This window comes from Anolis sagrei, chromosome X, assembly GCF_037176765.1.
Source record: "Anolis sagrei isolate rAnoSag1 chromosome X, rAnoSag1.mat, whole genome shotgun sequence".
In the NCBI taxonomy this organism is placed as follows: domain Eukaryota; kingdom Metazoa; phylum Chordata; class Lepidosauria; order Squamata; family Dactyloidae; genus Anolis; species Anolis sagrei.
This window is the reverse complement of record NC_090034.1, coordinates 28,844,875-28,872,541: the sequence shown is the minus strand read 5'-3', so window position 1 is coordinate 28,872,541 and position 27,667 is coordinate 28,844,875. Positions and strand designations below refer to the sequence as shown.

The following is a 27,667-nucleotide window of genomic DNA, read 5'->3' as shown; positions in this document are numbered from 1 at the left end:
TTTCCCTTTCTCCTTCTCTTCCTTTTCTCCCTGCCTTCCAATGTTTAGGGTCAGGGTTTTGTTTTTGTTTTATTATTTTGAAATGCAAAAAGAATTAAAACCTTCGATTTCAGAGATGGGGCCCAAGTCTCAACAAACCCAAAACAAAATCATTGGATTCCTCATTGGAAGGCCACCTGAGAGTGTGCGCCTTCAAAGGAGGTATATCATTATCATTACCATTTACAAGTACATAACACGGCACACATGCACCTTAGGTCCAAGTGCATAGAGGAAAGTTCTGAGAGTGCCTTGGACTGCGAGAAGATCCAACCAGTCCATCCTCCAGGAAATAAAGCCCGACTGCTCACTGGAGGGAAGGATACTAGAGACAAAGTTGAAATACTTTGGCCACATCATGAGACAGCAAAGCCTAGAGAAGACAATCATGCTGGGGAAAGTGGAAGGCAAAAGGAAGAGGGGCCGTCCAAGGGCAAGATGGGTGGATGGCATCCTTGAAGTGACTGGACTGACCTTGAAGGAGCTGGGGGTGGTGACGGCCGACAGGGAGCTCTGGCGTGGGCTGGTCCATGAGGTCACGAAGAGTCGGAGACGACTGAACGAATGAACAACAATATATATATATATACACACATATACATACACTGATTATTTCATGACCTTAGTCTGCGGCTGAGAGTATGCCCGGCCCCCAGCTTCGCCTCGTCCACACCTTGTGGTCTTTAGGATCTTTTGGACTCGGTTTCCCAGAATTTCCGCCAGGGGCCCAAGCCAGCAAAGGCTTCTGGGAGTTGAAGTCCCAGGTTGCTTGGCTGTCGAAAGCAAACTCTCAATTCCGCCTGGAAAGCGTTGACATCATACGCTGTCGAATGGGAGTGGCTGGAACGTTCGACGTCACCGCACTTCAGCCAATGGGGAGCGGGGCAGGGGCGGGCGTGCCGGAATGCGGGAAGCGCGCATGCGTGTCTTCATTCCTTTTCGGGAAGCCGGCGGAGTGAGAAGGGCGGTACGGAGATTGCTCAGGTGAATATTATGTCGCTTTTGAGAAGGCAGGGAGGGAAGAGGCAAGGCCTTGAAGGGGGAAAGAAAGAGAGAAAGAAAGAGAGAAAGAAAGAAAGGGGAGGCCTTTCAGTGGGGCGGGGCCGGCTTGGAAGAGAACGGAGTCCTGCCTTTGAGGCCTCGCGAATAGGCCTTCAGTTTGGGCCAGGCATGGGATAATTTGGGCCTTTCCTCCAGGACAACTCCCACAATTCCTAACAGCCGGTATGCAGAGACCCTCGCTGAGTGACTTTGCAGCTTCATGGCTACCCGGTTCTAACCAAGGTGGCCAATTGCAACATTCACACTTGCCTCCAACAGGCAAGGGTTTTGTCTCCCGCCCTGGACATCATTCCACAGATAGATAAACTCCAACAAACCTTACAATTTCTGAGGATGTCTGCCATAGATGTGGGTGAAATGTTAGGAGAGAATGCTTCTGGAACATGGCCAGACGGCCCGGACAACTCACAGCAACCCCTTCGACAACACATTCCAGGGATGGTTTGCTGGCCTGACGGTCCTTCCGGTCCACGCAGAATTATGATTTGCTTCAAGTCCCTTTTTGGGATATGCAGCGGGGTATAAATAAAGGTCTTATTATGATGATTATGAATCCCCTTTTCCTGCCTTTCCTTGCAGCCACTGGGTCCCCTGCAGAGGAGGCCAGAGCCCTTTGCTTGTGGGGACGGGAAAGCTATGGCTACCTTCCGGCAGGAGAATGTGGAAGTGCATTACGACATGGAAGAGGAGCTCGGAAGGTATGCTTGGTCCCCCGGGTCTCCCTCTCTCTAACTTTATTATCCATCTCTCTATCCTCTGTCTCATATCTCTTATCTGTCTGCTATCTCTCCCTCTCCCATCTTATCTATCTCACCACTCTCTGTCATCTATCTCTGTTTTTCTCTATCTTATCCATCTCTCATCCATCTCTACTCACATTCTCTCTCTCTCTCTATCTATCTACTCTCCATCATCTATCACATCTCTCCTATCTATGTATATTATCTATCTCTCATTGATCTCATATCTCTTATCTCTTTCTCCTATCTCTCCCTCTCCTACCTTTCTATGTCATCTATCTTTCTATCTCTCTCTCTATCATCTATGTCATCTCATCTATCTGATCTCTCTTATCTCTCTCTCTCCCTCTCCCTCTCCTATCATTCTACTCATCTCTCTCTATCTTTATTATCTATCAATCTTTATTTATTATCCATCTATCTGTCATTCTCTCTCATCTAGCCATTTTAAATTATCCATCTCTCTTTCTCACTTATCACATCTATCTGTCTATCTATCTATCAATCAATCAATCACAGTGCAGTATGCAACCACAGAGTTAATACAAACGAATCAGCTTGGACTATAATTGCAGGATTAGGTGCAATGCTTTTAACATTTTATTTAAATGTATTTATATGGTTTTTTTTGTTATTTTAATGCTTAATGTGTTGTGTATTTTATATGTTTCTATGTAGCAATATAGCATTGAATTATTGCCAAACTGGAAACCGCTCTGAGTCCCCTTGTGTAGAAATAAAGCGGGGTAAAATACAGTAAACAAATAAAGAAATATCTCTCTATCATCTGTTTTATGCCATCTTATCTCATCTATCTATCTGTCTATCTATCTATTTTATCCATCTCTCGTCTATCTCATCTCTCTTATTCTCTCCTATCTCTCCCTCTCCTATTTATTTACCTATCTCCTCTCTCTCTATATTATCTATTTATCTAATCTCTCATTCTCTCTAATCTCTGCTATCTTTCCCTCTTCTATATCTCTCTCTCATCTCTTTCTCATCTTTTTCTTTCTAATAAATTTATTGCATCTCATTCCTCCTGTCTCTCTCTCATCTATTTCATCGCTCTCTCATCTACTTACCTACCTATATTATCTATCTATCATCCATCTATCTCATTTCTCTTTCATTGTTCTTTATTATCTATCTTTATTATCCATCTATCTATCTATATGTCTCATTTCTCCAATCAATCAGTCAATCTCTGTCTCTCGTCTCATATCTCATCTATCACCATCTTTCAGCGTTTCCTGTTTGATCTGTCTTATCTATCTTTACATCTATCTAATCTCCTCTCTGTCTCTATCATCTCTCTCTCTCTCTCTCTCTCTCTCTCTCTCATCTGCTTGTCCACCTGTCTATCAATTTCTTCTCTCTCATCTATCATCTATCTATCTGTCTTCTAGGAATGCTTTAAATGTGATGTTGGGGATTCCAGTTTTTAAATATAACTTTAATTGTATTTTAATTTTTAAATGACCTTTCCACACTTTCCCTTCAGAATGGTTGTGGGAATGCAGAGCTCTTTGGGCTTCAATGAGAGAGAGAAAGCTCACATCTGTTGTGGACATGTTCCTTCACTCTTAACTGGGATGATGGGAGTTGCGGTTCTTGCAAGGCATCGCCTTCCCATTTTACAAGGGAGCCTGGTGATTCATGGGGCATTTCCCCAGGAAAACGTCACCATTTCTTAGCCTTTCCTGTCTTGGGTCATCCGAGTCCATCAATGAAATGCCTGCAAGTCCTCTCTCTGGGCATATGGAGCAAACACTAAATTTATTTATTTATTTATTTATCATGTCAGAAGCAATTGAAAATGCAGTTATAATGTATAGAGAAACCACAAAATAAAGTTAAGAACTTGGTATTATACTAAATGTCCTTTGACCAGACTCTGGCCACTTGAAGTGCTTCTGGTGTCGCTGTGAGAAGGCCCTCCACTGTGCATGTGGTGGGGCTCAGGTTGCATTTTAATAGGTGGCCTGTGATTTGCTCTTCTCATCACTCACATGTTGTGGACTCCACTTTGGGGCCCCATTTCTTAAAGTTGACTCTGCATCTTGTGGTGCCAGCGTGCAGTCTGTTCAGCGCCTTCCAGGTCACCCAGTCTGCCCAGGAGGGAGTCTCTCATCTGGTTTCAGCCACTGATTGAGGTTCCAGTTTTTTGTTTGAAAGTTTTCAAATCTCGTTTGAGGAGTGTTTCTGCAAGTATCTCTGTAGATCTTAGAAAACTATTTCTTGATTTAAGACATTGGCGTGCTGGCTGATATCCGAACAGAGGATGGGCTGGAGTTGTCCATGCCTTGGTCCTTTCATTATTGGCTGCTACTTTCCAGCAGATGTCAAGTGGTGCAATACTGGCTAAACAGGGGAATTTCTCCAGTGGTGTGGGACGTAGACATCCTGTAATAATGTGGCATGTCTCATTAAGAGCCACATCCACTGTTTTAACGTGGTGAGATGTATTATATACTGGGCATGTGTACTCAGCAGCAGAGTAGCCAAGCACAAGGGCAGATGTCTTCACTGTGTCTGGTTGTGATCCCCAGGTTGTGCCAGTCAACTTTTGTATGATATTATTTCTAGCACCCACTTTTTGCTTGAGAGTCAAGCAGAGCACAGTCCCGAGTGACTCCCAGGTATTTTGGTGTGCTGCAATGCTCCAATGGTAGGTATTCTTTCCCAAGTAATCCTCAGAGCTCGAGATGCTTGTCTGTTCTTAAGATGAAAAGCACATATCTGCTTTTTAGCTGGATTAGGAATAACTGGTTTTCCCTGTAATAGGCAGTAAGAGCACCTAAAGCTTATGTTCAATCATTTCAAAGCTCCCTGCTTGAGCTGTGATGACATGGTTGTCAGCATAGATGAAATTCTATGTCCCTTCTAGCAGTACTTCAAACACCAAATATATCGGAGTGATTAACAAATAGAACTCGGAAACATCAAGGTCAAAAAACGTTTCGGCTTCCACGTTCTTCAATTTGCAGAGATGAAAATGGGCTGCGAGCTAGATTGTAATATTGTTATCACCCTTTCGACTCTTCATGACCTCATGGACCAGCCTGGGCCAGAGCTCCCTGTCTGTCATGTCCCCACCCCCAGCTCCTTTAACATCAAGCCACTCACTTCAAGGATGCCATCCATCCATCTTGCCCTTGGTTTTTCCTTCCATTTCCCCCAGCATTATTATCTTCTCCCAGCTTTCCTGTTGTCTCATTATGTGGCCAAAGTACTTCATCTTTGCCTCTAATATCTTCCCCTCCAGTGAGCAGTCACACATTATTTCCTGAAGTACGAACTGGTTTGATCTTGATCCAAGGCACTCTTAGGATTTTCCTCCAACACCACAATTCAAAAGTATCTATCTTCCTTTGCTCAGCCTTCCTTATGGTCCAACTCTTGTTTCCATAAGTTGTTATGGGGAATACCAGTACTTTAACTATGCGGACATTCGTTGCCAGTATGATACCTCTTCACTATTTTATCTAGATTGGTCATTGCTGTCTTCTGATTTCCTGGCTCCAGTCTGCATCTGCAGTCATCTGTCTGTCACTGCCTCCATGTTTTCTCCCTCTATTTGCCAGTTATCAATCTGTCTGGTTGCGATAATCTTGGGGTTTTTTATGTTTAGCTGCAACCCAACTTTTGCACTTTTTTCTTTCAACCTTGCTTATCAGGCTCCTCAGCTCCTCCTTGCTTTCAGTCATCAAAGTGGTATAATCTGCATATCTAAGGTTGTTAATGTTTCTTCCAGCAATTTTAACTCCAACTTTAGATTCATCAAGCCCCACACGTTGCATGATGTGTTCTGCATACAAGTTGAATAGGTAGGGTGAGAGCAGACAGCCCTGCCGTACTCCTTTCCCAATCTTGAACCAGCCTGTTGTTCCATGCTCTGTTCATATTGTTGCTACTTGGTCATTATGCAGATTAGATTCCTCAGGAGACAGGCAAGGTTACTTGGTATCCCCATACTACCAAGACGGTTCCACAATTTATTATGATCCACACAGTCAAAGGCTTTAGAATCTTTTTTTAAAGTCAATAGAACAGAAATAGATGTTTTTTCTGAAACTCCCAGCCTTCCTCCATTATCCAGCGGATATTGGCAATTTGGTCTCTTTTCTCTGTCTTTTCTAAACCCAGCTTGTATATTTGGCAGCTCTCACTTCATGTATTGCTGGAGTCTACCTTGCAGGATCTTGAGCATTACCTTACTGGCATGAAAAATAAGTACAAAAATTGGAGATTCTTTAGCATTTCCCTTTTTTGGTATGGGGATATAAGCTGATTTTTAGGGAAATATTATTTAGGGAAATGTAATAATAAAAACAACATATTATTATTATATATTATAATATATAATATAATAATATGATATAATAATATATAATATAATACAATTATTTTAAGGAAATATTATTTAGGGAAATATAATGTTGTGTTAGGGAAATATTATAATAGTGTTATTATTTTAGGGAGAAATAATATTTTAGGGAAAATATTTTAGGGAAATAATTATAATTAGTTCAGTAAAATATTATAATATTTTTTTAAAAATAATATTTTTGGGAAATATATTATTGTTATATTATTATTATTCTTTAGGTTAATATTATAATCATATAGCTAGTATTTTAAGGAATAATAATAATTTAGGAAAAAATAATATTTTCCCTGGAAGAATATGGCATTTCTTTCTTACCTACCTCCCCTTGAGGCAGGGCATAATACAGTTAAAAGCACATTGTGATTAACCTATTTCTATGAAATAAATTTTCCTGATGACCTCCAGAATGGAAACCTGTCCGTATGCTTTCCTTCTGCTCTGGAGGCTTCTCTTTCTTCATAACCTTATATGGGAATCCAATGGCACCACCGATGTGATGTCACTTTGAAAAAATGTAAACAGCTAGTCCTTGCAAAATAACGCTGTTATCCCTCCTCCTTTTGTTGGGAGAACTCTGGCATTTCTGGAATCTGTGTGCAAACTTTGAATGGTTTCGTCTTCTCTCTGTGGGAAACCCCGTGTTTTCATTGCTACAAAAGCCAGGAAATGAATTATTGTTGTTATTATCATCATCATCACCTTAGACATAGAACTGGAAGAGACCCCTAAGGTCATCCAGCCCAACCCCCTGCCATACAGGAAAAACACAATCAAAGCACCCCTCACAGATGGCCATTCAGCCTCTGCTTGAAAACCTTTTTTAAAAAAAGTATACTCCACTTTTTTTCTCTAAGCGACTTTGCCATAAAACCAACGCAATACATTAAAATCTAAAAATATACAATTACTAGCTTGGATACTCAGCGTTGCCTGAGTTATTTGAAAAAGTCAGTTTTTAATTGTTCAAAATGCATAAGTTTGTGGACGAACTAAAACTCACATCATGCCAGGTCAACCCTGAGAAACCCCATCAGTACTTAAAGTTTGTTGTGTTGGGCAAGTTTGCTCTAGATCAGTGGTTCTCAACCTGTGGCTGCAAACCTCCTTCCTCTTTATTTATTTTATTTTATATCCGCTCCTTTCCGCAGAGCGTTTAGTGCTCTCTGGCTGCAGGGTAAACTACAAATCCCACTATGGTGAGTCAGTCCCCTCAAACTCCTCCAGTAGGTTGAGTTATTCATGGGGGTTCTGTGTGCTAAGTTTGTTCCAGATCCACCATCAGTGGAGATCACAGTTTCCGAGGTTATGGGTGAACCTCCAGTATTTTTTGCTGGTCATGGGAGTTCTGTGTGCCAAGTTTGGTCCAATTCCATCTTGGGTGGAGTTTCAGAATGCTCATTAATTGTAGTGAACTATAAATCCCAGTAACTACAAATCCCATATGTCAAGGTCTATTTCCTCCTAATTCCCCTCAAAACCCAGCAGTATTGAAATTTGGGCATATTGGATATGAATGCCAAGTTTGGTGCAGATCCATCATTCTTTTCATTCACAATGCACTCTGGATGTAAGTGAACTACAACTCCTATAAATCCCTCCCTTTTTTTGGTTGGTCATGGGGGTTCTGTGTGCCAAGTGAGGTCCAGAGCCATCGTTGGTGAGGTCCAGAGTGCTCTTTGATTGTGAACTATACATCCGAGTACCTACAATTCCTATAAATTAAGGTGAATTCCCCCCAGACCTCTCCAGTATTTTGCATTGGTTATGGGTGTTCTGTGTGGAACTCATATCTTCTCTCTTTCCTCCAAAAAGCTCCATTCTGGGTGTGGTAAACTGCCGATGCCTTGGAGGGAGGAGAGAAGAGTGGAGCTCCAAAGGCCTTCATTTTATAGTTTTTAAACTGCATTAAGGTTTTCAAGGAAGGAAGGAACAGCCTCACGTAATAGTTGCACATTTTATTCTTTGATTTTATTTTACTATTGTGCGGCGAGATACGGTCAAACAAACCTGAGACCCACTCCTTCCTGTGCTTCTTCCTCCCAGTGGCCAGTTTGCGATTGTGCGGAAGTGCCGGGAGAAGGCCACGGGCCGGGAGTATGCAGCCAAGTTCATCAAGAAGCGGCGCCTGTCCTCCAGCCGGCGGGGGGTGAGCCGTGAGGAGATTGAGCGGGAGGTGGACATCCTGCGGGAGATCCAGCACTCCAACATCATCACCCTCCACGACGTCTTTGAGGACAAGACCGACGTGGTCCTGATCCTGGAGCTGGTCTCTGGTGGGGAACTCTTCGACTTTCTGGCTGAGAAGGAGTCCCTCAGTGAGGAGGAGGCCACCCAGTTTCTCAAGCAGATCCTGGACGGCGTCTGCTACCTCCACTCCAAGCGGATCGCCCACTTTGACCTCAAGGTGGGGAGGCAGGGCTAACATTAAAAGCATTGCAATCCAATTTAAAATCTACAAATCTATACATATTAAAACAGTATTAAACATCATTAATATTAAAATAATTCAGATTAAATCCATAAAACCATATAAAACCACATTATTATTATATATTAGTTATGCTGTTATTATTTTATATTATTATATCATATTTATATTATTATTATTACCCTTCTCACCAACCTTTGTTTTAAATGTAATTCTTGTTGTATTTTTATGTATAATTTTTATTACCTTATATCCATACAGTACTATTTTATGTTTTTATTTTTAATTGTATATTATTATATACTATATTAGAATAATAATAATAATAATAATAATAATATAGCATTATATTATATTATATTATTTATTTTATTTATTTGTCGTGTCATCAACAACCAGACATTTGTATTACATTTTTAACAAAAACAAACAGACAGACAGACAAAACACAGAATTTGCGAGCTTGGTAGTTGATTAAATGTCCTTTGACCAGTAGCTGGCCACTTGGAGTGCCTCTGGTATTGCCGCAAGGAGGTCCTCCATTGTGCACCTTCCCCTCCCTTTTTCTTTCTCTCCTTTCTTCCTTCTCTACCTATTCTTGGACTGTAACTCCCAGCAGTCCTCCTGATTGATCTATCTACCTACTATCTATCTATCTATCTATCTATCTATCTCTATCTAATCTATATATCTTATCTATCTGGAGGATTGCTGGGAGTTGCAGTCCAGAAATAGGAAATATGTACAAATTGGGATGCTATCAAAGAAATCCAAGGTGAAGCAAGCTTGCAGTTTGGAAGCAGTGCATTTGGAGCATCCCCTTTCCCTAAAGGGCCTGGTCTAGGGGATGCTGTGAGCTTTTGATTTCGCGCATGCGCTGTATTGTCATTTAGCTTTTTGGGGGGGTTTAAGTCCTTTGTGCTGTCTTTTGGGAGGGGTTTATGAGTTATGGTCACTCGTTGGTCTGTTAGGGGTGTAGTGTCCAAATTTAGTGTCAATTCGTCCAGTAGTTTTTGAGTTATGTTAATCCCACAAACAAACATTACATTTTTATTTACATAGATAATAATATAACATGACACAATATATTATTATAGATTAATATAATATAACATACCATTATAATATATTATAATATATTATATTATACAATTATAAAATGTAACATAATATATGATTATATTATCTGATTATATTATATAAGAATGTATTTTTCCTCCTTTGAAGCCGGAGAACATCATGCTGCTAGACAAGAACGTGCCCAGCCCTCGCATCAAGCTGATTGATTTTGGTATTGCGCACAAAATCGAGGCCGGGACCGAGTTCAAGAACATCTTTGGGACCCCGGAGTTTGTAGGTATGGCTATGGTGGGGAAACGCCACCAAGATATTGGGTATTTTCCATGGGAGGAGGGAAGAATCAATCCAAATGGGTGTCAAACAGAGAATGGGAAATGAGGGAATGTAAGTACTGCATGCCTTTGCAATCTGTGGCTCTCCAGGACCTTATTGGGCTGAAAGATATACTCTCCTTCTTTCTCCAAAGCTCCAGAAATAGTCAACTATGAACCTTTGGGCCTGGAAGCTGACATGTGGTGAGTCAAACAACCTTCAGGGATCTCTTGGGAACTTTCTAAGAGTCAAATATAGTGTTTACAGCAGAAATAATAATAATAATGACTGTGGCTCACAAATGGAACTTTGAAAAAGGAGACAGAGAGGGCCTGATTCTGGCAGCCCAAGAACAAGCCATTAGAACCAATGCCATCAAAGCCAGAATTGAAAAGTCAATGGCAGATCCCAAGTGTAGACTCTGCAAGGAAGCAGATGAAACAATAGATCACATCCTCAGCTGCTGCAAGAAGATCACGCAGACAGACTACAAGCAGAGACATAACACCGTTGCTCAGATGATTAATTGGAACTTGTGATCCTGTTGACGCCTTGGTCGATCTTTATAATAAGGAGATGTCCAGGGCGATAGCAAACAGGTCATCAGAGCTGTTTCGGGTTGTTGGGGAGCTCCTTCACCCACCTGTGGTGGAGGAGATCTCTGACGACCCAGCAGCTCGGTGTTGCGATTTCGCACACCATTTTGCAGGCAAAGTTGCCCAGATACGTCTTGAGCTCGACTCCAATTTCATCGCAGTGCCAGAGGAGGTGACTGAGGCATCTGCTTGTCCAGTTTTGTGGGATTCTTTTCGGCTTGTTCTACCTGAGACCGTGGAGGAGGTCCTTGGGGCTGTGAGGGCGACCACTTCGGCCCTAGACCCTTGCCCATCCTGGCTTATCAAATCTGCCAAGGAGGATTTGGTTGATTGGTTTGTGTGGATTATTAACGCATCGTTGGAGCAAGGGATTTTTCCATCTAATTTGAAGCAGGCTGTGGTCCGCCCACTCCTTAAAAAGCCTTCCCTTGACTCTACGGTGCTGAACAATTACAGGCCGATCTCCAACCTCCCTTTTTTGGGTAAGGTGCTGGAGCGGGTGGTCGCCCTCCAGCTCCAGGGCTTCTGTCGTGGCTCCGGTCCTTCCTGGAGGGACGAACTCAGATGGTGAAGCTGGGAGATGCCTGCTCGGATCCCTGGCCCTTGACCTGTGGGGTCCCGCAAGGCTCTATTCTTTCTCCCATGCTCTTTAACATCTACATGAAACCGCTGGGAGAGGTCATCCGGAGTTTTGGAGTTGGGTGCCATCTCTATGCAGATGACACACAACTCTACTACTCTTTTCCACCCAATTCCAAGGAGGCCTCTCGGGTGCTAGACGAGTGCCTGGCCACTGTGTCTATCTGGATGAGGACGAACAAGCTGAAAATTAATCCCGACAAGACAGAGGTCCTCCTGGTCGATCGTAAACCAGATCGGGGTATAGGGTGGCAACCTGTGCTGGACGGGGTTACACTCCCCCTGAAGTCACAGGTCCGTAGCTTGGGAGTCCTCCTGGATTCATCGCTCACGCTTGAGGCTCAGGCTTCGGCGGTGACCGGGAGGACTTTTGCACAACTGAGACTTGTGCGCCAGCTACGTCCGTACCTCGCTAAGGCTGATCTGGCAGGGGTGGTCCATGCCTTAGTCACCTCTAGACTGGATTACTGCAATGCGCTCTACGTGGGGCTGCCCTTGAAAACGGCTCGGAAATTCCAATTGGTCCAACGGGCAGCAGCCAGGATGTTAACTGGGGCCCATTACAGAGAGAGGTCAACCCTCCTGTTTAAGGTGCTCCACTGGCTGCCGTTTATTTTCCGAGCCCAATTTAAGGTGCAGGTGCTTACCTACAAAGCCCTGAACAGTTTGGGACCACCCTACCTGCGTGACCGCATCGCTGTCTATGAACCCACACGCTCACTCCGGTCATCTGGAGAGGCCCTGCTCGTGATCCCGCCCGCGTCACAAGCGCGCTTGGTGGGGACACGAGACAGGGCCTTCTCCGTGGTGGCCCCCCGCCTCTGGAACGCCCTCCCGAAAGATCTCAGACAAGCCCCTACACTGGCAGTCTTCAGAAAGAATTTGAAAACCTGGCTGTTCCAATGTGCCTTTTCAGATTAGGAATCTCCCACTACCAAATCCCAGAAGCACTTTAGTACCAGATCACCGCACACTGCACACCGCATTTATATCATAATCCCACACCCCTCCGATACATCAGCACTTTTAACCTTGTACCCCTACTCCGGCCGACTCAGTTTTTAATAATGTCTTGTCGTATTGCTATTGTTATTGTTTTTCTGCTTAACTGTTTTTATTTGCTAGAAATTGTATTGTTGTATTGTGTTGGGCTTCGGCCTATTGTAAGCCGCATCGAATCCTGCGGGAGATGCTAGCGGGGTACAAATAAAGTTATAACAATAATAATAATAATAATAATAATAATAATAATAATAGTGCCACAAATTACATCTGCCTGCAACAAAGAACTGGTGGGATCACAAGCCCAAAAAAGTTACAGGGAAAGAACACATCAAGCTACTCTGGGACTTCCGGATTCAGACAGACAGACTTTTGGAGCACAATACTCCTGACCTAACGAGCGTGTTAAAAAAACAAAGTATGGATTGTCGATGTTGCAATCCCAGGTGACAGCAGGATTGAAGAGAAACAACTGGAAAAGCTGACATGATATGAGAATTTAAAGATCGAGCTGCAAAGACTCTGGCACAAGCCAGTCAAGGTGCCTAAAGAACTTGGCATGCACTTAAACACAATCGGCGCTGACAAGATTACCATCTGCCCGCTGCAAAAGGCCACCTTACTGGGATCTACAAGCATTATTCGCCGAAACATCACACAGTCCTAGACACTTGGGAAGTGTCCGACGTGTGATCCAATACAACAGCCAGCAGAGTGATTGTGTCTGCTGTGGACTCACCTTGTTGTGTTTCAAATAATAATGATGATGTAATATGTAATAATAATAATAGAGTAGTGAATAATAATAAAATACTAGTTAATAATAATAATAATTCTTTATTTATATCCTGCTTTTCTCCCTCATGGAACCCAAAGCAACTTACAACATATTAAATGACCTGTCTTTGAGATTGGCACCATGATTTGTGTCCACTGCCGGGAGAATTGTTTGTCAGTTTTGGACTGTACAAAATGTAAATAAAGTACAAAAGGCCATTTCTGTGTGGAACTGAAGAAAGAGGCAGTGGAGCGAGTTATTTGAATCATTGTGAAGAGGGAGATAAGGAGAGGAGCACGAAAAAAGCGATTAATGGCTTTACGATCCTCTTATCTCAGTTAATATTTCCAACAAGGGTTTTGGGCCCATCAGGCTTCCGCTGTTGGAAGAGGCTTATTGGAAGATATGGATAGGTTACATGGATAGATGTATAAATTAGATTAGACAGAGAGAGATACAAATAAAGGCCTTGACCCTTTCCCCTTTTCCTTCTACAGGAGCATCGGCGTTATCACGTACATCCTGTGAGTATTTCAGGGCATTTGGGGGATCCTTTCTTGGGGAGGGGGCTTCTAGCACAGGCCTGGGGGGCCCAGTTTGCTTGTGCTGAGTGAAATTTCGCCCCTGACGCTTGGGCATATTCCTCCCACAGCCTCAGTGGCGCGTCTCCTTTCCTGGGTGAAACAAAGCAGGAGACGCTGACCAACATCTCAGCCGTGAACTATGACTTCGACGAGGAATACTTCAGCTCCACCAGCGAACTGGCCAAGGACTTCATCCGACGCCTGCTGGTCAAGGACCCAAAGTATGCCATTAGGCCTTCACAAAGGGATTGTATCTATTATTATTATTAGAGTATTGTTAGATGCTTCTTCTTCTTCTTCTTCTTCTTCTTCTTCTTCTTCTGTTGATTTATACCCTTTTCGGGGAGGGGGGGGGCTTATGGGATTCCTTTCTGACTTGACAGCTGTTCTGGGAGATGGGAAAGGTAGAAACAGAATCAAGAAATTATCTTTTGTATCCTTTTCAGGAAACGAATGACAATTGAGCAAAGCTTGGAGCACCCTTGGATCAAGGTAAAGGATTGCAGGCCTCACAATATTAATAATGATAGTAATCATAATAGTACCATAATTTTTTGGCCTCAATGATAATGATGATGGTGATGATGTCCATCCAGTGGAAGAAATAAGTAAATGGTTCTACTCACGGGAACATTTTCAGCATATTTGTGGCCTCATAGGTAATAATAATAATAATGCCTATCCATTAAAAGAAACACGCACAAGATACACAAAAGTTCAAACACAAGTCCAAAGTCTACTGGCAAATGAGGATTAAAGTTTTTATTATAATATAATATTATTTGTAATGTTTTATTATTATACTATTAATTTTTATTATATTATTATTACCGGCTGTTAGAAATTGTGGGAGTTGCAGTCCAAAATACCTGGAGGGGAGGGGTGAAGCTAGATAGGTCCATAAAATTATTATGATATTATTATTATATTTTAATAACAATATAATTTTATTTTTGTTTTATATCATTATATTTTGTTAGTATATTATTTCTATAACTATATATTATTTTTAATATTTTATTGTTATATTTTAATGTTTTATACTATTATTATATTTTATATTATTTTAAAAACATTTTTATTATATTAATTATGTTATATTATTATAATATTTTTAGTATCATATAATTGTGGGAGTAAAGTCCAAAACACCAAAACGCCGACGTTAGATATGTCCACAATTCCTAACAGGCAGTATATTAATAGATTATATTATAATAATATTATTATTATTGGCTGTTAGGAATTGTGGGAGTTGATGTCCAAAACACCTGGAGGGGCAAGGTTAGATATAATAATAATAATAATAATAATAATAATAATAATAATAATCTTTATTTATACCCTGCCTTATCTCCCCAAGTGACACGGGGCAGCTCACAACATGAATAAATAACAACAAAATAATAAAAATAAAATAAACCATAATACCAGTAAACATATTAATAATAGAATTATTATCCATAAATCAAGAGTTCTTAATCCAAATCTTACCTGATTGTTGCCTGGGTCATCCTGAAGACTTTGCTTAAGCTCAGTCCTTTCCTTTCAGGCGATCAAGCGTCGCAACGTGCGCAATGAGGAGCCCAACGGCCGGCGTCCAGAGCAGCAGCGCCGGCGGCTGAAGACGACTCGGCTGAAGGAGTACACACTCAAGTCACATTCCAGCATGCCGCCCAACAACAGCTATGTCAACTTCGAGCGATTCTCCAAGGTGCTGGAGGAGGTGGCAGCAGCCGAAGAGGGCCTGCGGGCCTTGCAGCGCAGCCGACGTGGCTTCCGGGAGGACCTGGAGGCGCTGCGTGCCATTTATGAGGACAAGGAGCTCTGGTACACGGAGGAGAGTGCGGCCGTGGGGCGCCACCTGCGTCAGATCCGCCAGGAGGCCCAGAAGGCTGAGGCCCTCAAGCGTCAGGCCCAGGAGGAGGCCCGTGGGGCCACCTTGGCCGCCAACGGCCTCAAGCGACGCTACCGCAAGCTGGAGAACCGCTACGAGGCCCTGGCCAAGCAGGTGGCCTCTGAAGTGCGCTTTGTGGAGGAGCTGGTTCGTTCCCTCGAGGCTGAGAAGGCGCAAGGAGGAGGCGGCGGTGGAGGAGGAGGAGAAGGGGAATGCGGACTCCGGTAGACCTCTAGTAGTTCTGATGCAGGCACCCGCCAACTTTGGCCCTCCCTCGAGGTGTTTTGGACTCCAGCTCCCACAACGTGGGTATGCAGATGATCCCTTGATTGACTTAAAACACCTGGAGGGCCGAAGTTGGCCCATGGCTGCTATCACCATTCTGTGGACGCATTGGGGAATGGCACCCCTTCATGTTATTGCCCTGTGGCCACGTTGGAACATTACAGTTCGTGATACTTGCTTCTCAATCAAACCCAATCAAGGCGGGCAAATTTTCTATTATTATTAGGATGGTCAATGTGCCAACATTGATGTTACTATTATGGTCAACGTTGATATATTATGATGGCCAATGTTGATATTATTATTGTTGTCAATATGTTTATATTATTATGGCCAATAGGCTAACCTTGATAATAATATTATCATGGCCCATGTTAATATTCTTATTGTTGCCAGTGTACCAACGTTGATATTATTAATATTATTCTTATTATGGCCAATGGGCCAATGTTGATATTAATATTATTATGGCCAATGTTGATTTTATTATTATTGTGCCCAGTGTATCATTGTTGATATTATTATTATTGCTATTATTATTATTATTATGGCCAATGGGCCAACACTGATAATATTATTATGACTAATGTTGATATTATTATTATTATTATTATTATTATTATTTGATACATAGCAAGATTAGTACACAGCAAACAAGATAACCATGCTGACTTTTATATTTGATCACGTGTCGGACACTTCCCAAGTGTCTAGGACTGTATAATGTATCGGTGAATAATGCATGCAGATCCAAGTAGGGTAGCCTTTTGCAACTGACAGATGGCAATTTTGTCAGTTCCAATTGTTTTTAAGTGCGGGCCAAGGTCTTTGGGCACTGCACCCAGTGTGCTGATCACCACTGGGACCACCTTTATTATTATGGCCCATCTATCAACGTTCATATTATTACTATTATGGCCAACATTGATATTATTATTATTATCACCAATGTTGTTATTAATATTATTTTTATATTTATACCCCGCTCTATCTCTCCCGAAGGGGACTCAAAGCAGCTTGTCAAAAAAGCATTAGCATACAATTAGTGACTGAAGAGGACTTGGGTATCCCAGGAATGGCAGTGGGGGTGATTTTTTTCTGAATCGCCCGCCCTACATACCATAGTCTGCTCTCCCCAGACTATACGTGGTTCCTTCTGAGTCCATGCACACAATGTGATGTTGACCAGTTTAGAACTTGACCCAAGATCTGCTGGAGTTCTTGAATTCTGTCAGAATCTTTGGCAAGTAGTAAGTTTCAATCCCTTGTGAACCCAGCTGATAGTAATTGGAGAGACCAAACTCAATAACATGCCCCTCTTGAGTGATGGCAAGGGTAGAATAGGACCCACAGAATACGTCCTGGATGTGCCCCTTGGTCTTAGAGCCTCTCTGCTTGATGGAGACGGTTTGTGGGAGCAACATCAGCTTCAATCCTCTTCTTCCCCCTCTGATGGTGAAAACTCTGGGTACTCAGTCTAGTTGGCCAATGTCTCTGCTACCACAGGTGTAAAGGTTGCCTGCCGTAGACACCAACCCCTAGTGATAGCTTCCTGAGGCAATTTTAACTATAGATAAATATTAATATTATTATTATGGCCAATGTGCTAACGTTGATATTATTAATATTATTACAAAGGCCAATGTGCCTATGTACACCCCTTGACACCTACTGTCCACCTCCCCATAGGGCCTCCTTGCCTGTATATAATAATAATTATAATAATTATAATAAATAAAGAATATTGATGTTGTCTCTTTGAATATAATAATAATAATAATAATAATAATAATAATAATAATAATAATGTTGGCACATTATAATAAGTCCATTCTTTTCATCAGTGTTAAGACAAGAGGAGAAAGGAAAAAAACGTGCATTTCCCAGCATGAGAATGAGGAATGGGAGAAATAAGGGATTCTCTCAGCTTAACTTGATTCTGTCAACTTCCTCACTGAGGACTGCAGACTTGAACAGTGTGAAGTTGAATTCCAACATTATTGTGTGTGGGAGGGGTGTCTCCATCATGGCATCATGGTTCATGGGTCTATCCCATTGGGGTGAATAACGGGATAGAAATAAATAAAATTACATAAAATTATAAATAAATATATTATTTCTTTTTAATCACCTGTAATGGCTTCTCCTGGGAACAGATGCAGACCAAACTTCAGGAGAGAATGCTACTGGAACAGATTGGCCACACAGTCCGGAAAACTCAACAACCCAGATAGGAACGCTCTTGCCGCATTTGCAAAAAGATTTTATTTAAAGGAACTGCATTACTCTATATACGAAAATTAGAGCCTAGTGATTTAATGATCTATCTTAACTCACTGAAGCAAACATCTCGCCTCCTCTCTTCATGCTCACAGAAAAAAAAGGATTGGTGTGGACTATAAACTTGTGCAGGGTATATAATATGAATGGTATTAATAATTGTAAACCATATTTTAATGTCTATAGTGCATTAAAGAAAAGACTGGAGGGGGTGGGGTGGGGGAGATAATGTCATTTCCTATATATATATATATATATACATACATGCCATTGGTGAAACATTTATAACAAAAAAATAAAATAAATGATTTAAAAATATATTTGCAATTGTTATTGCAAGATTAATATTATTATTTATGGTCAATGTGTCAAGGTTGATATTATTATTATTATTATTATTATTATTAATAATAATAATAATACCCTGCTTTAACTCTCCTGCAGGAGATTATTACTAGAAATATCAGTGAGCCAATATTGATGTTGTTATTATTATTATTAGAAAGAGCAATTGGCCAGTTGCTATTTGCTGCCATATTATGGCCACATCGAACATTGCATTGTATATTCTGCCCCAATTAAAGCAAGGCGGTCTCTAATGGCTGGTCCTCGTCGCCATCCTGTGGACACACTGAGGAATGATACCATTCAATACCTCCAAAAGGAATCTTCCATTCAAATCAAGAGTCTTTGCTACCTTGTGTGGCCAAAAAGGAACATTGCAGTCCTATCTGGTTTAATAATAATAATAATAATAATAATAATAATAATAATAATAATGGTTTGCATGGCAAGTTTCGTCCAGATCCATCGCCGTTCGGATTCTCACTGTTCTGTGAACTACAACTCCCTTTTTCTATCGGCCAAGCAGGTTCAGTATGCCGCCCAAGTACAAACACTGACTTTTATTATAGACTAGCTTAGGTGCCTGGCGATGCTCTGGTTAGGTAATTTGTACTTCTTAGATGAAATCAGTCTTTTCTTTTTAACTACTCTCCCGTCAGACAATTTATAACGGTGTGGGTGAACCAGGACTCCCAAAATTGTGGGTCAATCCTCCCCAGCGCTGGTCACATTGGGTCTGTGTGCCAAGTTTGGTCCAGATTTGTCCTCAGCTGAGTTCATAGAGCTCTCTGGATGCAGGTGAACTACAGCTCCTAGATGGCAAGGGTAATTCCCCCAAAACTCCACCAGTGTTCACAGTTGGTCATGTTGGGTCTGTGTACCAAGTTTTGTCCAGATCCATTTTTGGTGGGCTTCAGAATGCTCTCTGGATGCAAGGTGAACTAAAACTTACAGAAGGCAAAATCGGTTCTTCTCCCCCCTCCCCCCCCAACCCCTCTAGTATATTCAGTTGATCATGGGGGTTCTCTGTGCCCTTTTGGTCCAGATCCGTCACCTGCTGTGTTCAGTGTTCTCTGAATACAGGTGAACTATAACTCCCAGATGCCATGGTCAATCACCTTCAAATCCTGCTGCTATTCACAGTTGGCCATGTTGGGTCTGTGTGCCAAGTTTGGTCCAGATCCGTTGTCAGTGGGCTTCAGAGTACTCTCTGGATACAAGGTGAACTACAACTGAAAGCAAGGTCAATTTTTCCCCTAAGCCCCTCTAGTATGTTCAGTTGGTCATGGGGGTTCTCTGTGCCAAGTTTGGTCCAGGGTTGGTTGGGTTCACATTGCTCTCTGGATGTAGATGAACTACAACTCCTATAAATCAAGGTCAATTCCCCCCAAAACATGGTCTTCTGCAGTCAGAAGAAACAAACCAAGCTGGACTAGATCACTGGAAACAAGGAACGCAAGAAAGAGTGTTTTTTAATAGGATTGGAAACAGGTCGACTAGGAATGCAAAGGATGTTTGGGAATGTGGCACAAATCTGAAAACCGTGGCCTGTGACATAATTGCTGAGAAAAGTAATTTAGGTTTTTCTTTTGGGATGTCGCCCCCATGGATCTGCACGTTCGCCTTAGAAGCTTTTCAGGGAGGAAGAAAGAGAAAATACAATTATTATTATTATTATTATTATTATTATCATTCCAAATTATCTCTCTCCCATTATTATTTGGGTTCTGAATTCTCTGTCCTTTACCTCAGTCATATTATTATTATTATTATTATTATTATTGGTCCTGAATTCTCTCCTTTCCCTCAATTATATTGTTATCATTATTATCATTATCGTTATTGTTATTATGGGCCAGCTTTAGCACATCAGGTTAATCACCAGCTGCAGCTGCAGTAAGTCTTGCCAACCAGAAGATTGACAGTTCAAATTTGAGTCAGGGTGAGCTCCTGACCTTCAGTTCAGCTCCCTGCCCACCTAGAAGATGGAAAACAGCAGTGTGTGTAGAGGAATAGGAACCATATTAAGCAGGGAGGTATTTTAGGCATGGCGTTTCAGAGGAAAGTTCACAAACAAAGAAAGCTCTTTAGCAAGGAGATGGAGCGACAGCACCCCCCTTGTGGCCAGAACTGAGCACAGCCTCCAAAAGATGCCAGATGATGATAAAAACCGTATATATACCTCTATCTGTTATCTGTCTTCTCATTGTTTAATCAGCAATGAATGTTTGCCATATATGTGTTCTGTGATCTGCCCTGTGTCCCCTTCAGGGTGAGAAGGTTGGAATATAAATACTGTAAATAAATAAATTATTGGTTCTAAATTCTCTCTCTTTCCTCAATCATATTATTATTATTATTATTATTATTATTATTATTATTATTATTATTGATTCTGAATTCTTTCCCTTCCCTCTATTTATTTATTTATTTATTTATTTATTTATTTATTTATTTCCCATACCACTTTTCTCACCCCTGGGGGGACTCAACAAATGGCGAAATTCAATGCCTCACATAAACTTAAAATACATCACACATCTAAAATAATATATAACTGTAAATTAAAACCATTAAAATTATAAAAAATCAGACATAGACATAAAACATAGAACATTAGACATTGCACCAGTTCTGAGGTTGTCATTTAACTGCTTCATTTCACTCCCCGAATGCTTCCTTTAAAAGCCAAGCTTTAAGTTGTCTTCTAAATGCCAGAAGGGAGGGAGCCAATCTAATCTCTCTGGGGAGAGAGTTCCACAGCCAAGGGACCACCACCGAGAAGGCCCTGTCTCTTGTCCCCAGCAGTTGTGCTTGTGAGGCCGGTGGGACCAAGAGCAGGATCTCCCCAGCCAATCTTAGCGTTCTAACTAACTCATAAAGAGAAATAAGTTTGAACAGGTAAGCTGGGCCAGAACCATTTAGGGGTTTATAGGCGAAAGCCAGCCCTTTTATGGGCAAAAGCCGGCACAATTGTGCTCAGTAGGAAACCAGTAGCCAGTGGAGCTGACACAACAGGGGGGCACTCTGGTGAGAAGCACGGCTGCTGCTCATTGGACTACTTGAAGTTTCTGAACAGTCTTCAAAGGAAACCCTACATAGAGTGTGTTGTAGTAGTCTATTTGAGATGTAACAAGAGCATGCACCACTGTGGCCAAGTCTAGCTTCTCAAGGTACAGGTGAAACCAGTGCACAAGTTTTAATTGTGTAAAAGTTCCCCTCGCCACTGTTGAAACCTGAGGTTCCAGGCTCAGCAATGCGTCCATGTAAACTCCCAACCCTGTTCGACCTTGCAACTGACCAGAAGTACCTCTGTCTTGTTTGGATTCATGACAATGGCTGTGGGGTCGGTGTCCCCCAGCAACACCTTCTGAGAATGACCCTCGAGGAAGGACCAGAGCCACTGCAAAACAATGCCTCTGAGCCCCATTCCCGTGAGGTGTTTCAGAAGGATACCATGGTTGACAATATCAAAAGCCAGTGAGGGGTCCAGGAGAACCAACGCCAGTGCAAAAGCTGAGGTCCAAAGAAGGACAAGAGAACTCAAGAACATCTGGTGGACAAAGAAGGCTGAAGAAATCCAACACCTGGCAGATACCCATGATGCTCAGGGATTTTTCAAAGCCACAAAGGTCATCTATGGACCAAGAAACCATGGCATACAGCCTCTACGCTCATCAGATGGAACCAAACTTCTGAAGGACAAAAAATCAATTGCACTACGTTGGAAAGAACACTACCAAAGCCTCCTGAATCGCAGCGCCAATGTGGCCGAAGAGGTTCTCTCACAAATCCCGCAACAACAAACCAGGGATGAGCTTGCAGCACTGCCTAGTATGGAAGAAGTCAACAATGCCATCAGCCAACAAAAAAAATAACAAAGCCAGCGGACCTGATGGGATCCTTGCTGAAATCTTTAAAGAGGGAGGACCTGAGCTGACACACCAACTCCACCAGCTCATTGAAAAAGTGTGGGTGACTGAGAAAATCCCAGCAGATTTCAAGGATGCCACCATCATAACCGTCTTCAAAAAAGGGGAAAGAACAGACTGCTGAAACTATAGAGGTATCTCCCTTCTAACCTCAGTTGGGAAAATCCTGGCAAGAATCCTTGCAAACCGCCTTCTGCCCCTCTCAGAAGACACCCTTCCAGAATCCCAGAACGGGTTCCGCCCCTCCAGAGGACCCGTGGACATGATCTTCACTGCACAACAGCTCCAAGAAAAATGCAGGGAACAAAATCAACCTCTGTACATGGCATTTATTGACCTCACAAAGGCATTCGACACAGTGAATCGCAGCACTCTCTGGACCATCCTCCAAAAAATTGGGTTCCCAAACAAATTTGTGAACATCCTGCGGCTCCTCCATGATGACACGATGGCAACAGTCCTGGACAGCAATGGTTCCCAAAGTGACCCATTTAAGGTGGAATCAGGTGTCAAACAGGGATGTGTTATTGCCCCAACTCTATTTTACATCTTCATCGCTATGATACTTCACCTTGTTGACGGGAAGCTTCCCACTGGAGTGGAAGTCATCTATCAGACAGAAGGCAAGCTGTTTAACCTTAGCAGACTGAAAGCCAAAACCAAAGTTGCAACAACATCTGTTATAGAATTCCAGTATGCTGATGACAATGTCACCTGTGTGCATTCAGAAGAAGACCTGCAAGCTACTCTTTGCAGAAGCATACGAGAAGCTCGGCCTGTCATTAAACACTGAGAAAACCAAAGTGCTCTTCCAGCAGTCACCAGCCAATCCCTCTCCAATGCCAGAAATACAGCTTAATGGTGTAACATTAGAAAATGTTGACCATTTCCGCTACCTTGGCAGCCACCTCTCCACCAAAGTCAACACTGACACCGAAATTCAACACCGCCTGAGCTCTGCGAGTGCAGCATTTTTCCGAATGAAGCAGAGAGTGTTTGAGGACCGGGACATCCGTAGGGATACCAAGGTGCTTGTTTATATAGCTATTGTCCTCCCAACCCTGCTATATGCCTGCGAGACATGGACAGTCTACAGACGTCACATTCCGCTGCCTCCGGAAAATCCTGCAAATCTCCTGGGAAGACAAGCAGACAAATGTCAGCGTGCTGGAAGAAGCAAAGACCACCAGCATTGAAGCGATGGTTCTCCGTCATCAACTCCGCTGGACTGGCCATATTGTCCGGATGCCCGACCACCGTCTCCCAAAGCAGTTGCTCTACTCTGAACTCAAGAACGGAAAACCGAATGTTGGCGGACAGGAAAAGAGATTTAAAGATGGGCTCAAAGGCAACCTTTAAAACTCTGGCATAGACACTGAGAACTGGGAAGCCCTGGCCCTTGAGCGCTCCAGTTGGAGGTCAGCTGTGACCAGCAGTGCTGCAGAATTTGAAGAGGCACGAATGGAGGGCAAAAGAGAGAAACGTGCCAAGAGGAAGGCGCATCAAGCCAACCCCGACTGGGACCACCTTCCACCTGGAAACCGATGCCCTCACTGCGGGAGAAGATGCAGATCAAGAATAGGGCACCACAGCCACCTGCGGATCCACCCCCAGGTTACCACTCTTGGAGGACCATCATCCTCGGACTACGAGGGATTGCATCAGTAAGGAAGTAAGTAAGTAAGTAAGTAAGCACTCCCCCTGTCCACTTTTCTGCATAGATCATCCACTAGTCTATCAATTATTATTATTATTATTATTATTATTATTATTATTATTATTATTATTACTAGAAACACAATAAGATGAGTCCACAGCAGACAAGATCATGTTGCTGGCTGTTGAATTGGATCACACGTCAGACACTTCCCAAGTGTCCAGGACTGTGTGATGTATTAGTGACTAATGCTTGCAGATCCCAGTAAGGTAGCCTTTTGCAGCTGGCAGATGGTAATTTTGTCAGCGCTGATTGTGTTTAAGTGCAGGCCAAGGTCTTTAGGCACTGCACCCAGTGTGCCGATTACCACTGGGACCACTGTTACTGGCTTGTGCCAGAGTCTTTGCAGTTCGATCTTTAAATCCTCATATCGTGTCAACTTTTCCAGTTGTTTCTCTTCAATCCTGCTGTCACCTGGGATTGCAACATCGACAATCCATACTTTGTTTTTTAATATGATTGTTGTTGGTGGTGTTGGTGTTGTTGGTGTTATTGTAATTATTATTGGTTCTGAATTTTCTCTCTTCCCTCGATAATATATTATTACTGTAACACATCCCACTTCCATTGGAGAAGCAGAATCCATTCCAAGTTTTGCCCAAACTGCCAGATCCCATGAGGAATGAATGAGCTTCAGCGCCTTAGAAAACTCGGACCGGATAAATATGACTGTCTGCTCATTGCTGTTGGCTTGATGCTCCCCACTCCCGCCACCATCATCCACACAATCTACCTTGAGATCCGGCAGTCCCGCGTGTCGGCATAGGTCCCCGCGTAGGTGACATCGCAACGCACGATGTTGTTGGTGAAGTCTGACTCGTCCACCAGGAAATCCGGGTTGACCGTCACCTTTGGAGGAAAGAAACTGTTGCTCATTCCTCCTCCTCTTGGGATGATAGGTGTGTAGTCCCTCCCCAAAAGTTTTTACCTTGAGGGTGTAGTTTCCCGGAGGGACATCAGTGATATCGATCCATTGGCAATCAATGTTGGCATGGTAGGTGTCATAGCATCCGGGGCCCAGGCCCTTCAGGGAAAGAGAAAAGTGCTATGTATGGTTGCCAACTGAAATAAGACAGAAGGCTCCTCTGCCTTTATCTACTGCAAAGCATATTTAAGTGTGAGCTTTTCGCATTGCAAGCGTCCTTAGCCCAAATGGCATGTCTTTGCTACCAAAGAGGCCCTTCGAGGAGAGTAAAAAGGGTCAGGATGGTTGCCAACTAAAGTAAAATAGAAGGCTCCTCCACCTCAATCTGTTAAACAGTACACTTTGCTTGAGAGCTTTGAGCATCTCAAATGACCCTTAGCCCAAATGTGAAAGGGTGGGTATGGTTGCCAACTAAAACAAAACAGAAGTCTCCTCCGCCTTTATCAATTCAATAGCCTACTTTTCGTGTGAGCTCTTGGCATCTTGAGCAAAACTTGACTCAATGGGAAAGCAGTAGTTACGCTTGCCAGCTAAAACAAAATAGAAGGCCCCTCTGCCTTTATCAGTTGCACAGCATATTTTGTAATCTTTCTCTCATCTATCTATCTATCTATCTATCTATCTATCTATCTATCTATCGTCTATCTATCTATCTATCTATCTATCTCTCATCTGTCTATCTCATCTATAATTATAATTATAATAAATAAATAAAATTTTATTTATACCCCAACACCATCTCCCCAAGGGACTCGGAGCGGCTTACATGAAGCCAAGCCCAACAACATATCAATAAAACAGGAAAGCAATAAACAAAACAATACAATGCAATACAAATTACTATAAATCACATATAACAATAACACACAAGGATTTAAAAACCTATGGCCTATCTCTCATTTATCTATCTCCTTCACCTTTATCTGTTGCACTGTAGACTTTGCTTTGTGAGCTCTTGGAACTGCAAGTCCCAACAGCATGGCTTTCCTATTCAGCCATGGAATGCACAGGAGCCTCAGCTGTCCTGAGACTTGGCAAACCCCAAAGGAAAGGCTCACCTGTGTGTGTGCGGTGCAGGCGTAGCGCCGGCGGACCCTGGGGTCGCAGGTGGTGTCCTCCAAGCAAAAGCTGGCCTTGTGCCCTTGGGCCACCTTCTCTCCAGAGGAAGCGTCCAACAGGTCATAATGGCTGAAGGCCTCCATGCTGTGGAAGTGCCTACCCAAAGAGGCACCCATGGAGATCAGCAATGCATTCCAAGAGATGGCCACCAAAAGATGCAAGATCTCTAGCTACACTACTTAACACACAGACACACACACACAATATTTATGTATATCCCTTTTTCCTATCTTAAAAGAGACTCAATTCGGCTAACAATACTCTCTCTCTCTCTCTCTCTCTCTCTCTCTCTCTCTATATATATATATATATATATAGGACAATAATAGCTAAAAAGAATACAATATACATACACAAAGTATATAAATGTACACACATACAGACACACATGTACATACACATAAATATAAATGCACACATATGTATATATATGCAGACATATATACATGGACATCTATCGATCTATCTGTATGTCTTTGTATCTTGGTATATATAAAATGTGGGCCAGAAGTCACAAATCTATGTAGGTAGGTAGGCAGGTAGGTAGGTAGGTATGCTTCTGTCTCTATCTATCTATCTATCTCAGATCTATCTATCTATCACTTACTCATTTATCTATTACTCATCTATCTGCCTAGTTCATCTCTCCCTCTCTCTCATCTATATGTTTATCTATTGCTCATCTATCTATCTCTCATCTCTCAATCACTATCTATCTATCTATCTATCTATCTATCTATCTATCTATTTTTGTATCTATCTCTCATCTATATCTATCATCTATCTATCTATCTATCTATCTATCTATCTATCTATCTATTTCTGTATCTATCTCTCATCTATATCTATCATTCATCTATCTATCTATTTCTGTATCTATCTCTCATCTATATCTATCATTCATCTATCTATCTATCTATCTATTTCTGTATCTATCTCTCATCTATATCTATCATTCATCTATCTATCTATCTATCTATCTATCTATCTATCTATCTATCTATCTATTTCTGTATCTATCTCTCATCTATATCTATCATTCATCTATCTATCTATCTATCTATCTATCTATCTATTTCTGTATCTATCTCTCATCTATATCTATCATTCATCTATCTATCTATCATCTACTCTATCTATCTGTCATGTATCTTTATCTATCTCTATTATTTACTGATCTCTCATCTATCTAACTCATCTATCTATCTAACTATCTATCGTCTCTCTTTCTCTCTTTTTCTTTCTTTCTTTCTTTCTTTCTTTCTTTCTTTCTTTCTTCTATAGCTATCTCTCGTCTATCTATGTACCTACCTATCTATCTATCTCATTTATCCTATCTATCTATCTATCTATCTATCTATCTATCTATCTATCTATCTATCTGCCTATCTATCTCTGAAGGTGGCCCAGCAATAGATATGTCTGCATGTGAACCCATGGCCCGCAGGCTGTTTGCTGCCTCACTGGTGGCAGGCGTGCCACTCCCAGGCCTGGCGCGGCTTGACCGGGAGGAA

The 27,667-nt window shown here is 42.1% G+C and overlaps 2 protein-coding genes across 2 annotated transcripts in view; one reads left to right on the top strand and one right to left on the bottom strand.

The window, feature by feature from the left end:
• The first annotated feature begins 918 nt into the window (after positions 1-918).
• DAPK3 (death associated protein kinase 3) lies at positions 919-18,431 on the top strand. The gene is made up of 9 exons (XM_060786187.2): positions 919-1,023; positions 1,681-1,799; positions 8,278-8,638; positions 9,890-10,019; positions 10,209-10,257; positions 13,567-13,593; positions 13,722-13,874; positions 14,100-14,145; positions 15,206-18,431. The coding sequence occupies exons 2-9, from the start codon at positions 1,738-1,740 to the stop codon at positions 15,776-15,778; spliced, it is 1,401 nt and encodes a 466-aa protein (XP_060642170.1). The 5' UTR covers positions 919-1,023; positions 1,681-1,737; the 3' UTR covers positions 15,779-18,431.
• Positions 18,432-19,916: 1,485 nt separating this feature from the next.
• LOC132781535 (protein-lysine 6-oxidase-like) overlaps positions 19,917-27,667 on the bottom strand; it is a 10,840-nt gene continuing 3,089 nt past the window's right edge. Inside the window, exons 3-7 of the mRNA XM_060785793.2 lie at positions 27,618-27,667; positions 26,093-26,249; positions 25,038-25,133; positions 24,843-24,958; positions 19,917-20,091 (exon numbers count right to left, since the gene is read on the bottom strand). The exon at positions 27,618-27,667 is cut by the window's right edge and continues 88 nt beyond it. Coding sequence (XP_060641776.2) covers positions 20,085-20,091; positions 24,843-24,958; positions 25,038-25,133; positions 26,093-26,249; positions 27,618-27,667 — 426 coding nt within the window. The 3' untranslated portion in view covers positions 19,917-20,084. The remainder of the gene's footprint in view (positions 20,092-24,842; positions 24,959-25,037; positions 25,134-26,092; positions 26,250-27,617) is intronic.